General features: G+C 37.0%; 1 protein-coding gene across 1 annotated transcript in view; it reads right to left on the reverse strand.

Moving 5' to 3' along the window:
* Window positions 1-18895, reverse strand: part of LOC126161251 (zinc finger CCCH domain-containing protein 13) — an 83074-nt gene that overhangs the window by 33458 nt on the left and 30721 nt on the right. Inside the window, exon 7 of the mRNA XM_049916990.1 lies at window positions 9240-9336. Coding sequence (XP_049772947.1) covers window positions 9240-9336 — 97 coding nt within the window. The remainder of the gene's footprint in view (window positions 1-9239; window positions 9337-18895) is intronic.

Raw genomic sequence — 18895 nt, forward strand, 5'->3', positions numbered from 1 at the left:
CTCTACAAAAGGCTAATAGGTTAATGTGTTAACTGTTTTTTCATCTCTCATTTAACTTGGGAACTATCACATGTTTTACTTATATTGCTGATTTCAGCTGCAATCTAGTCATATTTTGACCAAGTGTTGCAGCATAATAAGCATTGTAACATAGGAAACAGAATCATCACATTGATCTTCAATATAACAAGAATGATGCATTTCACAAACGTTACTATGTACCACATGTCTGTATTTTCTGTAAGACAACACCATGAAGTATCCTATTGCAGACTATTTATTTGTAGAGCATAATCCACAACATGTCAGTCAAGACTTCAGTGCCTGGCATATACATTTGTTACACATATTGCACTCCTCTCTTTTCATTTTTCCCTCCATATGCTTCTCCTTGGACTGTATATGATGTGTTTACCCACATCTCTGGACTTCTCAGATTTCAAATCTCCACTGATACCAACTACAAAATTTAATACTGTCTTGGTTAATCTGCCTTATCATTAGCACTCACTGTAGTACATTTTCCACTCTGTCCCTTCAAAGTAGTCCCCCTCCAGAGGCATACAACATGCCCAACATTTTCTCAATTTTTGCAACGCCTCCTGGAATGCATTTTCTGGGACTATGCATTTTTTTCCCATTAGGAACTTTGTGCACCATGACCACACAACAAGTATTGCAAACAAGGGAAACTCGAGCACTCATTTTTGGAAGTTGTTCATGGGCTGACTGGCTCCACAAGTTATAAGGTGAGACATCCCTAAGTCTCCCAGGAACACATTAATGTAAGTTTGGGTGAATGCTTATATGGGTGCACGACAGTTTCTCATAATATGAGAATATTTTCCATACAGTTGGCTGTACACATTTCTTTTGGCAACTTGGTCCTCATTATATTCCTAATGATTCAAAACATCAAACAATTTTACAACATTTTTCATAATGTAAATTTCTTAGTGTAAAAAATTGATATTAAAAATCATGAAAACTGCACAGTATCAATACATCTAATGGCCAGCATCTGCAAGTAAATATATTACAACAGCTTGTACATAATATAAACACTGGTTTACGGAAAGAATAAAATGTCTTGCATCTACAATTTTTGTCTTGCATCTACAATTTTTCCACACTAGTGTGTAGATGATTTATGAAACGACTTTGAAGCAGATTTGTTTGGATTTGACATGCCAGCGAGCATAGTTGTATGATCTTGCTTTGTCTTTCAGTTCCAGTTGGACAAGATGTTTTAATAAGAAATGTCTGCTACAGTTTTACTGATATCATGGTTTCAGTAACATATATTTCTAGGAAAGACGATTCTATTGGTACATAAGAAATTTGGAATAGTTTGTAATTCCATTCAACAATCTAGTTATCACTAGTAGTGGTCATATTATCTTGCACTATGTTTTTATGGCAATATATTTTAACACTATGATTCTGTACTTTATTTAGCATAAATCTCTGTACAACCTATTGTCCCTATTGTCTTCTACTCATCATCATCATCATCATCATCATCATCATCATCATCTAAGACTGATTATGCCTTTCAGCGTTCAGTCTGGAGCATAACCCCCCTTATACAGTTCCTCCATGATCCCCTATTCAGTGCTAACATTGGTGCCTATTCTGATGTTATACCTATTACTTCAAAATCATTCTTAACCGAATCCAGGTACCTTCTCATCGGTCTGCCCCGACTCCTCCTACCCTCTACTGCTGAATCCATGAGTCTCTTGGGTAACCTTGCTTCTCCCATGCGTGTAACATGACCCCACCATCTAAGCCTGTTCGCCCTGACTGCTACATCTATAGAGTTCATTCCCAGTTTTTCTTTGATTTCCTCATTGTGGACACCCTCCTGCCATTGTTCCCATCTACTAGTACCTGCAATCATCCTAGCTACTTTCATATCCGTAACCTCAACCTTGTTGATAAGGTAACCTGAATCCACCCAGCTTTCGCTCCCATACAACAAAGTTGGTCGAAAGATTGAACGGTGCCCAGATAACTTAGTCTTGGTACTGACTTCCTTCTTGCAGAAGAGAGTAGATCGTAGCTGAGTGCTCACTGCATTAGCTTTGCTACACCTCGCTTCCAGTTCTTTCACTATGTTGCCATCCTGTGAGAATATGCATCCTAAGTACTTAAAACCGTCCACCTGTTCTAACTTTTGTTCCTCCTATTTGGAACTCAATCCGTTTATATTTCTTTCCCACTGACATTACTTTCGTTTTGGAGATGCTAATCTTCATACCATAGTCCTTACATTTCTGATCTAGCTCTGAAATATTACTTTGCAAACTTTCAATCGAATCTGCCATCACAACTAAGTCATCCGCATATGCAAGACTGCTTATTTTGTGTTCACATATCTTAATCTCACCCAGCCAGTCTATTGTTTTCAACATATGATCCATAAGTAATATGAACAACAGTGGAGACAGGTTGCAGCCTTGTCTTACCCCTGAAACTACTCTGAACCATGAACTCAATTTACCGTCAACTCTAACTGCTGCCTGACTATCCATGTAAAGACCTTTAATTGCTTGCAAAAGTTTGTCTCCTATTCCATAATCTTGTAGAACAGACAATAACTTCCTCCTAGGAACCCGATCATATGCCTTTTCTAGATCTATAAAGCATAGATACAATTCCCTGTTCCACTCATAACACTTCTCCATTATTTGCCGTAAGCTAAAGATCTGGTCCTGACAACCTCTAAGAGGCCTAAACCCACACTGATTTTCATCCAATTGGTCCTCAACTAATAATCGCACTTTCCTTTCAACAATACCTGAGAAGATTTTACCCACAACGCTGATTAAAGAGATACCTCTGTAGTTGTTACAATCTTTTCTGTTTCCATGTTTAAAGATTGGTGTGATTACTGCTTTTGTCCAGTCTTTTGGAACCTGTCCCAACTCCCAGGCCATTTCAATTATCCTGTGTAGCCATTTAAGACCTGACATTCCACTGTATTTGATGAGCTCCGACTTAATTTCATCCACCCCAGCCGCTTTATTGCACTGCAATCTATTGACCATTTTTTCCACTTCCTCAAATGTGAACCTATTTCCATCATCATTCCTATCCCATTCTACCTCGAAATCTGAAACATTACTGATCGCATTTTCACCTACGTTGAGCAACTCTTCAAAATATTCCCTCCATCTGCCCAAGGCATCCTCAGGATTCACTAGCAGTTTTCCTGATCTGTCCAAAATACTTGTCATTTCCTTTTTACCTCCCTTTCGAAGACTGCTAATTACACTCCAGAATGGTTTTCCAGCAGCTTGACCCATAGTCTCCAACCTGTTTCCAAAGTCTTCCCACGATTTCTTCTTGGATGCTCTAATTATCTGTTTGGCTTTGTTTCTTTCTTCAACATAACTTTCTCTGTCTACCTGGGTTCTGGTATGTAGCCATTTTTGATACGCCTTCTTTTTCCTTTTACAGGCTGCCTTGACTGTATCATTCCACCAAGCTGTTTGCTTCATCCTACTTTTACACACTACTGTTCCAAGACATTCTTTAGCCACTTCTAGTACTGTGTCCCTGTACCTTGTCCATTCCTTTTCCAATGACTGTAATTGACTACATTCAACTAACTGGTACCTTCCTGAGATTGCTGTTATGTACTTGTGCCTGATTTCCTTATCCTGAAGTTTCTCCACTCTTATCCTCCTACATATGGACCTGACCTCCTGCACTTTCGGCCTCACAATCCCAAATTCGCTGCAGATTAAATAATTGTCTTCTACTGTGCAAATAAATACTCCGCATTATAAATCTATTCAATAAAGAGAGTGCTGATGGCATCCATTATAAACATGGAGCTGAGCTTAGTTTTATAGGTTTTCATAAGCAGCTTACTCAATTTGAATCGTACCTGCTAGTTGGCAAGTTCTTCACTATTAACACCTACGTTTGAAATTATATTTGGTGCATGACTATATGAGTGAACTGGACTTCATCTTGGCATGTATCGTACCTTGTGAAACTCAATGTTCTCTACTGGAAACTGACATACATGTTTGTGAATTGAACATTTAGGTTTGACTTCACGTGTTTTTATTTTATTTTAGCAATGAAGATGATTACTCTGTGATTGAAATCAATATGCAATAACAAAAAATGGTTTCAAATTTATACGACCAATGCTGAAGTTTCCCTTGTTTGCAATAGGTCTCTTGTTATATTGTCCAGTATATTCTCTGTTGTTTAGAAACAATGTACTTTCAAGAAGATTTTAAGTTTGGGAAACAGGGAAAAGTCTGCTGGGATTAGGTCCAGAGAATAGTGACAGGGTGTATGGGGCCCAAAAGGAGTCTGGTGTTTCGCCAGAGAGCTAGTGCACTGTAACGATGCGATATATGAGTCCAGTTTTCCTACAATTCCCGAAACAGATTCATCATCACCCCCTCCTTCTTCGACCAACTTGTGTGCTTTTTTTTTTTAAGTTCAAAATGCTTAAACCACCCAAAGCACTCTGTGTGTGTGTGTGTGTGTGTGTGTGTGTGTGTGTGTGTGTGACTAACACAAGCCTCGCTGTGCACTTGACAACGCAAACAAAATGCCCCTCTGAGAATTTTGCCATGCTTGTATCATAATTTAAAATACACACATTGTAATTTAAAATACACACATTGTAATTTAAAATACACACATTGTAATTTAAAATACACACATTGTAATTTAAAATACACACATTGTACAAGCTCTTACACTGTCACTTTGTCACTAATCCAACGAATAACTCGTGCACATGATCACTTCAGCGACTGCAACTCGGCAACTAACAGTTGAGTTAAACAAGACTAACGGCAGTTTGTTGTCTAAACCGACATTAGGTGCATTCAGGAACTGCAGCACGCTGATTCAGTTGGTTGGTGCACTGTTTCAAAAGTTTGGTCTTTCTTTGAAAACATCTCATATTTCCATAATACCAAGTGAACTGATGTTGCACATAATTGAAGGCAGTAAAATCTTTCTCATTTTCACTTAATTCCTACCAGCCATTCAGAAGACGGGATGGATCTGTCCGCTAGCTCTGTCTTGCATTGGCCACTGGTAAGAACAGCATTGTTAACTAATGTAAACATGTGCTTCATTTTGTGGTTCATTCTTTATTTTCTGTTCATTTGAAGATGATGACTGAAGGTGAAATAGTGCTTAAAGTAGAACCAATAGCACATATCTGTGCTGATACTATTTTTCAGAGAATTTTAAAGTGCATAACCAGACATAAAATTGATCATAGAATAATTGAAATCTCTAGTAACACTTGATACTATAATAATACATCTGAGTATTGAACGGAAGTCAATTTTGCACTATACCACAAGCCTGCACAATTTTTAACAGAAAAGGAAATAAACTCGTCCTACTGGCTTTTTACAAAAGCTATATACAAATACTTGCCGCATACTTACGAGGGTGGTTTGTTAAATCTAACAAAAAAAGCAATAAAAATGTTTGTTTTGAAACAACTCACCTTCCTTCTCGATATAGTCTCCTTCGGGGGTATACGAAAGGAGACCCAAAAATAACCGGAATTTCTTTCTAGAAAGCATATACTTTATTGTTTTCAAATACAACCTTAATCTCCTTCAAAGTACTCTCCATTAGCATTAATACACTTGTCCAAATGTTCATTCCAGTGTTCGAAGCACCTTTTAAACTCGTCCTTTTTGATACCTGCTAGCACTTTAATGACATTGCATTTTACGTCTTCCACATCCGCAAAACACTTTTTCTCAAAGTCTCTTTTCATCCTTGGGAATAGGAAGAAGTCCAAGGGTGCTAAATCCGGTGAATAGGGCGCGTGGGTAAAGGTAGTCGTCTTCGTTGAGGCCAAAAACTGGCGAACGCTGAGAGCCGTGTGTGCGGGAGCATTGTCGTGATGCAGGAACCACACGTCAGAATCCCACAAAGCAGGACGTTATCGCGACTAACTTCTGCGAAGCCATTTCATAACCTCCAAATAGAATTGTTGGTTTACTGTCTGGTTTTCAGGGACAAATTCAGTGTGTATGATCCCTTTGATGTCAAAAAAAGATCAACATCGTTTTCACATGTTGAGCTTTTTTTGGTCGAGGTGAGCCAGGTGACTTCCAATGTGATGACTGTTGTTTACTTTCTGGATCATACCCATAGCACCATGACTCATCACCTGTAATGGTTTTGTTGAAAAAATGTGGATCATCTTTGAACGCATCCTTCATTTCGAGACAGGCCTGAACGCGACGATCCCTTTGATCTTCGGTAAGAAGCTTCGGCACTAATTTTGTTGCTACTCTTCGCATTCCCAAATCGATCGTCAAGATGCGCTGAATTGAGTTCCAAGGCAACTCAGACGAGTTCTCGAGTTGGTAGATTGTCCTGCGTTGATCTTCACTGATGAGATCACGGATTTTGTCGATGTTGTCTTCGCTTCGAGCAGTTGAAGGTCGACCGGAACGAGGCTGATCTTCAACCACCCTTTCTCCCTTTTTAAACCGAGAAAACCATTTGTACACTTGCGTCTTTGTCTTTGTAGGTTGTTTGAATCATCGCAACAGTTTCTGCTGTGTTCTTGCCGAGTAAGAAACAAAACTTCACTGCCGCACATTGTTCGTAAGAACTAGCCATTTCCTTGTGTCACGTCTGCAATGTACGCACATTCAAAGAACTGCCAAAAAAACCACACTTCTCACTGTTGGGTGACGTCGCGTGGCAAAATGACTCAGCAGAGGTCTTACTACAACCCTCTGGTGACGCAATCCGCTACTACAAGTACACGATGTGCAACATTACGATTCCTGTTACTTTTGGGTCCCCTCTCGTTATTTGGCTCAGCGATCCTCCAGCATTTTCATCCCACCAGAAAAACAGGTTCTATCAAACTCTGCAGAATATTTATTGACTGCAATTATCACTTCCCTATTTGATGAAAATTTCTTTGCAGCAAGTTAAATTAGGGAACAGGAAGAAGACACTTGGGGTTAAATCTGGTGAACTGGGTGGATGAGGAACCAATCCAAAGCCTAATTCGTGCACTTTTGCCATTTCTATCACTGATGTGTGCATTATCCTGGTGAAAGAGCACTTTTTTTTGTGCCAACCCTGGTCTTTTCTTCAGCATCACTAGTTTCAAATGCTCCAAACAATGAAACGTAATAGGGTCCAGTATGATTCTGCCTTTTTCCAAATAATCTCAGAGGATTAATCCTTGGGGATCTCAGAAAACAGTGGCCATCACCTTACCACCTGGTAAAATGGTCTTTGCCTTCTTCAGTGCATTTTCAACAGCCTTTGTCTCTTGTTTTGATAGGATTACAGAAGTGTTCGATTCCACCCGTCTGCTTTGACCCATGACTTAATTAATATGGCAGAAATGGGTATTCTAAGCATCTCCAATATGGCGCCTATGATGTCACTACATACACACAGCAACAAACATGAAAATACGTATAAATAACACAGTAACATCTCCCTCCAAAAATACAATCAAACTAACAGGACAACTGCGGGAAATTGGGGGTTTTACGGAGGGGACAAGCTAAATATAACACGGGGGAGGAAGGGGGGGGGGGGGGAATTACAAAATCTTCAGTTATCGGACACTTCCCTTCGCTTATATAGGTCAACCGCAGCTGACGATAACAAAACGCCAATGCCTACAGTAAAAACTACAAAAATCGAAAATTCGAATCAGACATTTCCCTTGACCACAGCTGACGATACCAAAACACCAATACCCACATTTAAAACTATGAACATTGGAATCGGTCATTGCCCTTGACCTATATAGATCCACCACAACTATTGATATGAAAAAACCAATACCTACAACTACGAAAAACAAAACCACAACACCTCAAATATTAAAAAGGCAAACATCCCTACGTAAATTAAAACACATTCAATGAACAATAAATACACAAAACATTACAACTTGAGAAAAATAGACAAAAAAATATTTACTTACTACCAACAAATTTCGGCGATGCGAAGGAGGTCTCCCCCCCACCCCCCCGTCTCCCCCCGCGCACACACACACACACACACACACACACACACACACACACACACACACACACACACACACACACGGCGCCATCAAACACAGTAAGACAACATCTACAAACACAACCAACTCATAAACTCTGCACCGTAATGACGTCACACACCAAAACACCCTTACGTCATGGGTCAAAGCAGACAGGAAGAAACTGTTGCTTCCGCTCGGACGTCTGATAACAGATCAAGCTTTCGTCGACAGTCATAAATCAGCATAACAAAGTCTTGTGGACTGCAATTAAACAACAACAGACATTGTTTTGAAATGCTGTAATAGATGTGCTATTGGTTGACAGTGAGCAACTGCAGCACCCACCTCACACAGAGCTTCTTCATAGCCAATTCTCGGTGCAGGATATTATGCACTCACTCAGCTGAAATGCCCACAGTCTCAGCAATCTCATAAATTTTTATTTGATGGTCTTGCATTACCATATCACAGATTTTGTCAATGATTTTCTTTGTGGTGATCTCAACTGGACAGCTGGAGCAAGCTTCACCTTCTGTGCACGTCTGACCATGTTTAAATTCATTAATCCAAAAGTAAACGGTCTTCAATGATGGTGCGGAGTCCATGTGAACTTCACCCAATTCTGTTTTTGAGTTTGGTGGCAGTCCAACCCATCCAATGAAAATGTTCAATAACAGCACGAAACAGGATTTTCTCCACTTTCAATCAAAGTAGAAACATTGACAGCTGTTGACAATGAACTGTATGCTGTACGTTGTTTAAATTCATTATATGAACCTTGGAATGATCAAGCTTACCAACCATGAAGGGGCATGGAAATTTACCAAATTTATCAAACCACTTTCGTATATCATCAACTGCATCCTACTGTTACAATCATACATTTGATTGAAGGTTTCAGATCTGGCTCTAACTACAGCAACAGAAATGACGCCTTTCAGCACAGTGCTAATTTATCTTTCACATTATAAGTGCTAAACTATACACTGATGTGCTCTTTGCGCAATGAGAACATCCCTTACTAATGCATCTATCTATAAGACGATTTTTTATATACAGCAAACAACTGTAACAAAATCGTGAATGTAATACATTACTGACACTTCATAATTATTTCAGGAGCATATACAAAGAAAATTCTGATAAAATGAAACAATTATAGGAAAATATGGAACTAAAGTTACTAAGGAGCACTAACCTGTAGATTTTCCTTAGTTGGCAGAGGAGAAGAATCGGGCACAATTAGTCCCGGAGGATCATCATATGGATCTTCTAAAATAACAGTGTGAGTGATCCTAAAAAAGAAGTAACCGTAACATGAGCACATCATATTTTAATAGAATCTAACCACACTCAAGCATGACATATTTCAACCTTACATACAGGATGTTATTACTCATTATGAAATATTTTCCACTCTAGTCTGTTCATTTGTATAAATGCAGCTATTATACGAATTGTGCTTGTCTTTCACAACTAATTCAGAACTGTCTGCACAAAAATTTCATTACAAAATAAGTGGTCAATTCACCTGGAAAAATAAGAGGATAATAAGGACTGATCTTCAGAATAAGCAACAGATCAGGGGATGTAGGTTCATATTAATGTTTGCACAGTCAAACTTCATGCAAAGTCTTTCCAATTTTACACCAATCAATATGCACTTTCACCGTGAAAGCATTACTACACTCTGCAAATTGAGAAATATTTTATGTTGCTACACACTAGATTAAGTGCTGTTCAATGTTAGTCATATAAAGTTGGTGAAAAATGGGTAGCTCTGCTTTAACACATTTGAAAGTAATTTCGGAATAACGATAGTGCCTTAGTGGAGAGCCATTCCACCAAAAGTAAAACCAAATTCACAAAAAAATATATCCTTGATTATTGTATGTAAATTTGTTGGAGCAAAGTTCAAGTTGCCTATACTGTACAAAATACACATGAAACACAGTAATTTATCTGTAAATGTGGATATGAATCTAGGTATCTGTTGGTAGGATAGCAAGCTATTGAACAAAAGTTTCAGAAGGTAAGGAATGATTAATTTGCTGTGTGTATTTTATAAATTCTTTAGCACTCCTATTACTAATAAGTAAAATTCAACTGTTGTGCTGTCATAATTTTTAATGTAATCAAAAAATGTACTGTTTTATTGTCCCATTTGGTCACAGTAAAATATTAATGTCTATGTTATGTAAAAAAGTACTAATGATATATTCAGTGCAATATATTTTATCAGTAAGAAATACCATGGAAAATCAGATCATATTTCTTATTAGTTATCCCACTGTGTCACAGCTTAAAAAGACTGGTTTGAAGACACTGAAAAATGCTAATTATTCCCTAATTTTAATGAAATTCTAGTTGGCTACTTATTCCCTAATTTTAATGAATTTCTAGTTATTTTTTACAAACTTAAAAAACTTTCTTAAAAGAGACAGAGATTCAAATTTTTATATACTTAGTAATGATTGATATTTACTAGGTTGTGTGTTTTTCTTAATATTTCTTCAAGTAGAAATAGTCCTGGTGTGGTTAAAGTATTCTTTATAATAAGCATAATAAATAATCAAGTTCAGGGAAAGCCAGTGTTGATGGATTGATGGTGAACTTGAATGGTTTTGCATGTGGTTTCGGCTGGAAAATAACAGGTGAGAAATGCAATGCCATTTTATATAGTTGGGAACGAGAGAGAGAGAGAGAGAGAGAGAGAGAGAGAGAGAGAGAGAGAGAGATAGAGATAGATATGCAGTTATGATGACATTTTGTCATAGGGATCAAGTTGAACAGTCTTAAGTTTTTACTTCAAGCAGTTATTCATTACATCCATGCAATACATGACACTCACTCTGTTCACTACGTGGAAGCTCTGTCCCCGTGCACAATAATTTATGAAGAACATTCCATCATCAAAAATGCTTTAGACTTTGTTTCAGGGAAATTTGCAACAGTTATTTCTAAGCACACACTAAATAACTAAATTAATAATCAAATAGGAGAGAAAAAATTGATAAACATGTAATCAAAAATTCAATTAAGCACTTCATTGGATGAATCATAATAGTAGACAATGATGAACAAGAAGTGACCTCCTTGATGAGGGGGAGAGGGGGATTACTGGAAGTCAGCTTCACCCTGTAATGGAAAGATGTCATGAAGCCACTACAGAAATTATAAAACATGAAGTCAGCACATTTAAATAAGGTTCAAAACTCTGTTCCGAAGGCATGCACAGAGAACATACAAGCCCCATTAAGAAACAAAATAAACAAGTTCTTTAGTTCAGCTATTTCTCCAGAGTACGCAAGCCCACATTACCTGTAAAAAATCAAAAGGCCACTCAGGATTAGGCCTTAGACCTGTTCCAGCTGGCGGATTATTCCCTACAATGCAGTACAAGGAGTGATCTATGATCATGTGACATGTGATCAGCATGCTGCCAATCCCTCCAACTGTTATTACCAGTAGATGAATCCAGATGATCTCTATGCTTTGTTATTCGAGTTCCACATTGAAGGCAGTGACGCTAACCATTTGGCTACAGAGGTGATCTATGAGCAGTACCCTTGAAAGAAAGGGAATGTGGAAAATAGTGAAAACTACAGGCCAGTTTTACTACTTCCTGCATTCTTCAAAATAACTGAATCAATCATGAAAGATAGATTAGTGAGTTATATATCAATAAATACAATCTTTATACTGAAGCATAGCTTAATTAGACTGGAATCCATACGATGCCATTGTGGGCAGCAATTGCTGAACACAGACAATGGAGAAAAGAACAGCAGATCTAGATTTCACCTATTACAATTCATCCATAGTGCTAAAAATTACAAAACAGGAATCAGGAACAAATATAAGATGGCTAACAATGTATTGTAAGTGTGAATGTAAGTACCACACTGTTACATACCATTTAACAACAAGTGCCATTAGTCCAAAGTGTCACAGAGTACATAATATTGATTGATGTAGAAAATACTACAGTCTAACATGAACTGAAGCCATTGCTTACATGGTTGAACGGGAAGAAAACATGACGTCTGAGATATGTGGTGTTCTCTACTGATGTACTGCTAAATAGTTAAATAATAGTGAAGTTGTATAATTTTTTAAAAGTACTGAACAATGAAACCACAACTAATGGTTAAACCATACAGAACTAATCAAAGTCTGGTTTCCAAATTGGGAGAAGTACAATATGCCATTACACAGTTCATGAAAGTGGTATTTGAAGAACTTGACAAAAATTACTATGCTGCAGGCATATTCTTAGACTTTAAAAAGACTTTTGACACTGTTAATCATAAAATACTATTAAACAAGCTAGAAGTACTAGAAGATGTAAGAGGATTAGCAAATGAGTGGTTTCAGTCTTACATGAAAAAGAAGGTGCAGAAGTTAGGGAGGGTACACCCATCTGCTGTAGATAATTTTTTTAGTAAAACCACTATCAGTCAAGAAACATACAAATAATGGTGTCCCTCAGGGTAGTGCAATGGGATAAATTCTGTTCTTAATATACATCACTGACTTTCCAGGAAGTATTATTAGGCATTATTTTCATCATTATTAATCATATGACAATTATACACCACTTCTCAAATACAAATACAATATAAAACATTATATACATAATTTACATACATTATAATCTTCTGTAGCGTTCAAGATGTCTGGGGTGTTTACAGGATACAAAATATGAGGGTACACTTCCATAATTTGTCTGACAGTCTGCCTTGGAAAACCACAGGTGTAGTCTGGCTCATATGGAACCAGACAGAATAAGACACGAAGAAAAAGTTCACTTTGCTTATGACAACAACATCATTGTCACTGATACAACACCAGAACTCCTACTAGAGAAAGCAAATGAAGCCCTCAAGGATGTTTAAGGTCAGATGTACGTGACAAATTAATACTGAACATAAAGAAAACAAACAATACACAATTCACACTTCAGCATTAAGAGTGCAAACAATAATTTCATAATAAACATAAATGATAAATCTATCTAAAAAGAAAGATGATGAGACTTACCAAACAAAAGCGCTGGCAGGTCGATAGACACACAAACAAACGCAAACATACACACAAAATTCTAGCTTTCGCAACCAACGGTTGCCTCGTCAGGAAAGAGGGAAGGAGAGGGAAAGACGAAAGGATTTTTCCCTCTATTATATTCATATCATAAATGATAAATCTATTGACTGTGTAGCAAACACGAAGCTTTCAGGGATGAATACTGATTGTCACTTAACACAAACTGAACACACAAATATGCTGGTAAGAAGAATGTCATTGGTATACTTTGCTCTTTGGGTTTTGTAATTAGTCTTCAAACGTCAACATCTCGTGGTGGCATACTACTGATACATACATTCAAATCTTAATGATAGGATTCTTTCTAGGAATCGAAGGCACAGAACATGGATATAACTTTTAAACTGCAGAATAGGGCCACAAGACTAAGTATTAGATGCAGTATTGGCCTCACTGCAAATAACTATTTAAAAAAGGGCATCATTACTGCACCAGGTGAGTACACCCACCAATTTGTATTGTGCATCAGGAAAAGCGCTACCATTTCATTAATAGTCCCACACACAATCTTGGAATAAGAGCCAGTTTGAACAACTGACATTTACAAAGGAAAAACAAACAAATAAACAACCGAGAACAGCATTTTCTATCCGGGAATAAAACTCTATAATAAACTACCCATGGTGATTAAGAAGATTAACAAAATATATCCGTGTAAAAAGGCTGCCAAAATATTCTTCAGAGGTAACGTATACTACACAGTCAAAGATTACTTAGAGAATTCAGAGTAGTAGTTAATAATGAAAGGAGATTAACTAAAACACCTTATTGCATTACAACATTGTGATGCTTTTGCAAGAATACCTGTGCCAAGATCTAAAGTGCATGATAGTAGTGTCTAGTAGTGTCTTGTCATTCCCCTGAGTTCAGTATCTCACTCATTGGTGTGGAGGGGGGGGGGGGGGGTTTGAGTCAGTTTTTCAAGTGGACTGAAAGGAGGACATGAAGACATGCACATAGAACAGGCCTACAGTCAGCTTTCCAAACAGATGAATTAGTGTAGAGGCTGGATACCACAGAAGAAAGTACATGGTTCAGAAGTCACTAGTGGCAATAAGAGCTTTGAGTCAGCTCTCTGAATGGACTTGAGTTATTGCAAGGGGCACAGCAGAAAGTTCATAGTTCTGGAGTCACCAGCAGTTGCAGCTGATGTGTGCAACAATGAAGAGAAAAACTTTGTTTATAACAAAGAATATGATACAACAGGAACCAACCAAATGACAATGGAGTTCATTCTGTCCAATCATCCTGATTTAGGTTTTCCTAAATCATTTCAGGCAAATCCCAGGATGGTTCCTTCATCAAGGGGACAGTTGACCACATGTCCTATCCTCAAAAAGCATACATATATATTCTGTAGCTATTGTGATGACAACTCCATTATCGTAGAAAGATGATAACTAGATGAATAACTGTATAATAATAATAATAATAATAATAATAATAGTAATAATAATAATAATAAGTTCACCTCAACACATTCGCATCTAACTAAATTATTTAACATATATTTAAAATGAAAGATGATGAGACTTACCAAACAAAAGCGCTGGCAGGTCGATAGACACACAAACAAACACAAACATACACACAAAATTCTAGCTTTCGCAACCAACGGTTGCCTCGTCAGGAAAGAGGGAAGGAGAAGGAAAGACAAAAGGATATGGGTTTTAAGGGAGAGGGTAAGGAGTCATTCCAATCCCGGGAGCGGAAAGACTTACCTTAGGGGGAAAAAAGGACAGGTATACACTCGCACACCCACACATATCCATCCACACATACACAGACAGTCTGTGTATGTGTGGATGGATATGTGTGTGTGTGCGCGAGTGTATACCTGTCCTTTTTTCCCCCTAAGGTAAGTCTTTCCGCTCCCGGGATTGGAATGACTCCTTACCCTCTCCCTTAAAACCCATATCCTTTTGTCTTTCCTTCTCCTTCCCTCTTTCCTGACGAGGCAACCGTTGGTTGCGAAAGCTAGAATTTTGTGTGTATGTTTGTGTTTGTTTGTGTGTCTATCGACCTGCCAGCGCTTTTGTTTGGTAAGTCTCATCATCTTTCATTTTAAATATATTTTTCCCACGTGGAATGTTTCCCTCTATTATATTCATATCATTAAATTATTTAACAGTTACATTGCAGACCCATACACATTCCCTGATACTCTTACACATGGAATAACTTATATGAAACCTAAAGATCAAGCAGACACAGCAAACCCAGCTAAATATCGCCCCATAACATGCCTACCAACAATATACAAAATATTAACTTCAGTCATTACACAGAAATTAATGACACATACAACACAGAACAAAATTATAAATGAAGAACAAAAAGGCTGTTGCAAAGGAGCACGAGGATGTAAAGAGCAACTGATGCAGAGGTAACATATCAAGCTAAAACTAAACACAGGTCGCTACACTACGCATACGTTGATTACCAAAAAGCTTTTGATAGTGTACCCCACTCATGGTTACTACAAATATGGGAAATATACAAAGTAGATCCTAAATTGATACAGTTCCTAAACATAGTAATGAAAAATTGGAAAACCACACTTAATATTCAAACAAATTCAAATAATAGCACATCACAGCCAATACAGATTAAGCGTGGAATATACCAAGGAGACTCATTAAGTCTTTTCTGGTTCTGCCTTGCTCTGAACCCACTATCCAACATGCTAAATAATACAAATTATGGATACAATATTACTGGAACATACCCACACAAAATCACACATTTGCTATACATGGATGATCTAAAACTACTGGCAGCAGCAAATCAACAACTCAACCAATTACTAAAGATAACAGAAGTATTCAGCAATGATATAAATATGGCTTTTGGAACAGACAAATGTAAGAAAAATAGCATAGTCAAGGGAAAACACACTAAACAAGAAGATTACATATTGGATAACCACAGCGACTGCATAGAAGCGATGGAAAAAACAGATGCCTATAAATATCTAGGATACAGACAAAAAATTTGGAATAGATAATACGAATATTAAAGAAGAACTAAACGAAAAATTTAGACAAAGACTAACAAAAATACTGAAAACAGAATTGACAGCAAGAAACAAGACAAAAGCTATAAATACTTATGCTATACCAATATTGACCTACTCATTTGGAGTAGTGAAATGGAGTAACACAGACCTAGAAGCACTCAATACACTTACACAATCACAATGCCACAAATATAGAATACATCTCATACATTCAGCAACAGAAAGATTCACATTAAGCAGAAAGGAAGGAGGAAGGGGATTTATCGACATAAAAAACCTACATTATGGACAGATAGAAAATTTAAGAAAATTCTTTATAGAATAAGCAGAAACTAGCAAAATACACAAAGCAATCACTCATATAAATACATCGGCTACACCACTGCAATTTCATAACCACTTCTACAACCCTTTAGATCACATAACATCAACAGATATGAAGAAAGTAAATTGGAAAAAGAAAACACTACATGGCAAGCACCCGTATCATCTAACACAGCCACACATCGATCAAGACGCATCCAACATATGGCTAAGAAAAGGCAATATATACAGTGAGACAGAAGAATTCATGATTGCAATACAGGATCAAACAATAAACACCAGATATTACAGCAAGCATATTATTAAAGATCCCAATACCACAACAGATAATTGCAGACCTTGCAAACAACAAATAGAAACAGTAGATCACATCACAAGCGGATGTACAATACTAACAAATACAGAATACCCCAGAAGACATAACAACGTAGCAAAAATAATACATCAACAGCTTGCCTCACAACATAAACTTATAAAACAACATGTTCCCACATACAAGTATGCACCATAAAATGTACTGGAGAATGATGAATACAAATTGTACTGGAACAGAACCATTATAACAGATAAAACAACCCCACATAACAAACCTGACAAACTCACCAATAAAAAGAAGAAATTAACACAACTAATCGAAATATCCATACCCAATACAACAAATATACAAAAGAAAACAGGAGAAAAATTTGAAAAATATATCCAACTGGCTGAGGAAGTCAAGGACATGTGGCATCAAGATAAAGTTGACATTATACCAATTATACTATCAACTACAGGAGTCATACCACACAATATCCACCAGTACATCAATGCAATACAGCTACATCCAAACTTATATATACAATTACAGAAATCCGTAATTATTGATACATGTTCAATTACCCGAAAGTTCCTAAATGCAATATAACATATACTGTACAGTTAAAAGGAAGTCACGCTTGATCAAGGTCCGCGTCACTTTCCATTTTTGACCAGACATAACGTCTGAGAAAAGAAAGAAGTAGTAATAATAATAATAATAATAATAATAATAATAATAATAATAATAATAATAATAATAATAACAATATAGTAACTAGGTGTACGAAGTCATTTGTGAACAAATAGGAAGAGAGACTGACAATACTTTTTTGGATCTATGTTAGTTATTGGAAAAATCAAACAATGGAAAATCCACGATGGGCTAATGACAACATTATGAAAAGGATAGTTGCTACTCACACACAGAAGGGGGTACATGGGTAAAGGACAATAACTAAAGAAGGTTGAAGCAAAGAGTGTTACGGGAACATAGGATATATTGTAGGGAGAGTTCCCACGTGCGCAACTCAGCAATTCAGAAACGCTACTATTGGTGGGAAGCACAAAGGCTGTGAATCAGTCATTGAAATGTTGAATAGTTTTTTGGGAGGTACATGTGGTGGCAGGCTAATTTGTTGTGTAGCCTGACACCTAGGTTTTATTAAAAGATGAATACCTTGTTATGAGCTGGCAGAGCAGTATCAAACTCTTTTAGTTAATCACACAAATTTACATTTAAAGCTGATAATAGCGTGCGGGCCCTGTGGTCTGATATTTTTCAAATTCTTGATATGCATGATATTCACCATCAAAGAAGATTTTCATTCTCTGGCTTGGATATCAATGATATGTGCATTTTGTACACTTTTTATGTTTCAAACCAAAATTTTCAAAAGTAAAACAGGTCAAAATGAAGGTGTTTTTTACTGGTCCCACTTCAACACTTGAAGAAATAATTGTAATGTTAAAATCACATATGTAAATTACAAAAATATTAATGCTGACTGAACTATAGACTCTTACTTACAAGAACAAAAATTTCAGAATCCAATTGGGTGCAATTTCATAGTGCTACATTTCCGTAATTTTATTTTAGCAAAACTATATTTAAGCCTTTACCATTTTATGACCAGAGAAAGTGTGTTCCAGCTTCAACAGAAATTTAATTTTGAAGTGTGAAGCAAGTTAAAATTTTATGCAAATGTCCCATTCCATCACATGGAATGGCACTGGAGGCAATTTATTATTGTTTATCTCTGGCTGATTGGTGTGTCGGCTGTGTAATGGTAACATGTAGATGAATCTTATGAAAGTTATGGAAACCAGTGTTGTGTTACATTATACTTCAAAGGGCTGAGTGGTCATTACGGCTTCTACACTGAACTGACATTTAAATTACTCCACAAAAATGTTAGAGTAAATATGGAAATTGAATTCAGCTAATGGAGAAACAATACATGATAAAATCAAGAAAATAGGATCAGTTAAATGAACATGCTGATTGGAGGCACAGATTTTGAATTGCACATCTATTATTGAACATTGATACGAGAGGCAGATACAATGAAACCCCCTGATGTGTTGTTCTGAGGGACTCCCCTTTT

This window comes from Schistocerca cancellata, chromosome 2 (genome assembly GCF_023864275.1).
Source record: "Schistocerca cancellata isolate TAMUIC-IGC-003103 chromosome 2, iqSchCanc2.1, whole genome shotgun sequence".
NCBI classification, from domain to species: Eukaryota; Metazoa; Arthropoda; class Insecta; order Orthoptera; family Acrididae; genus Schistocerca; species Schistocerca cancellata.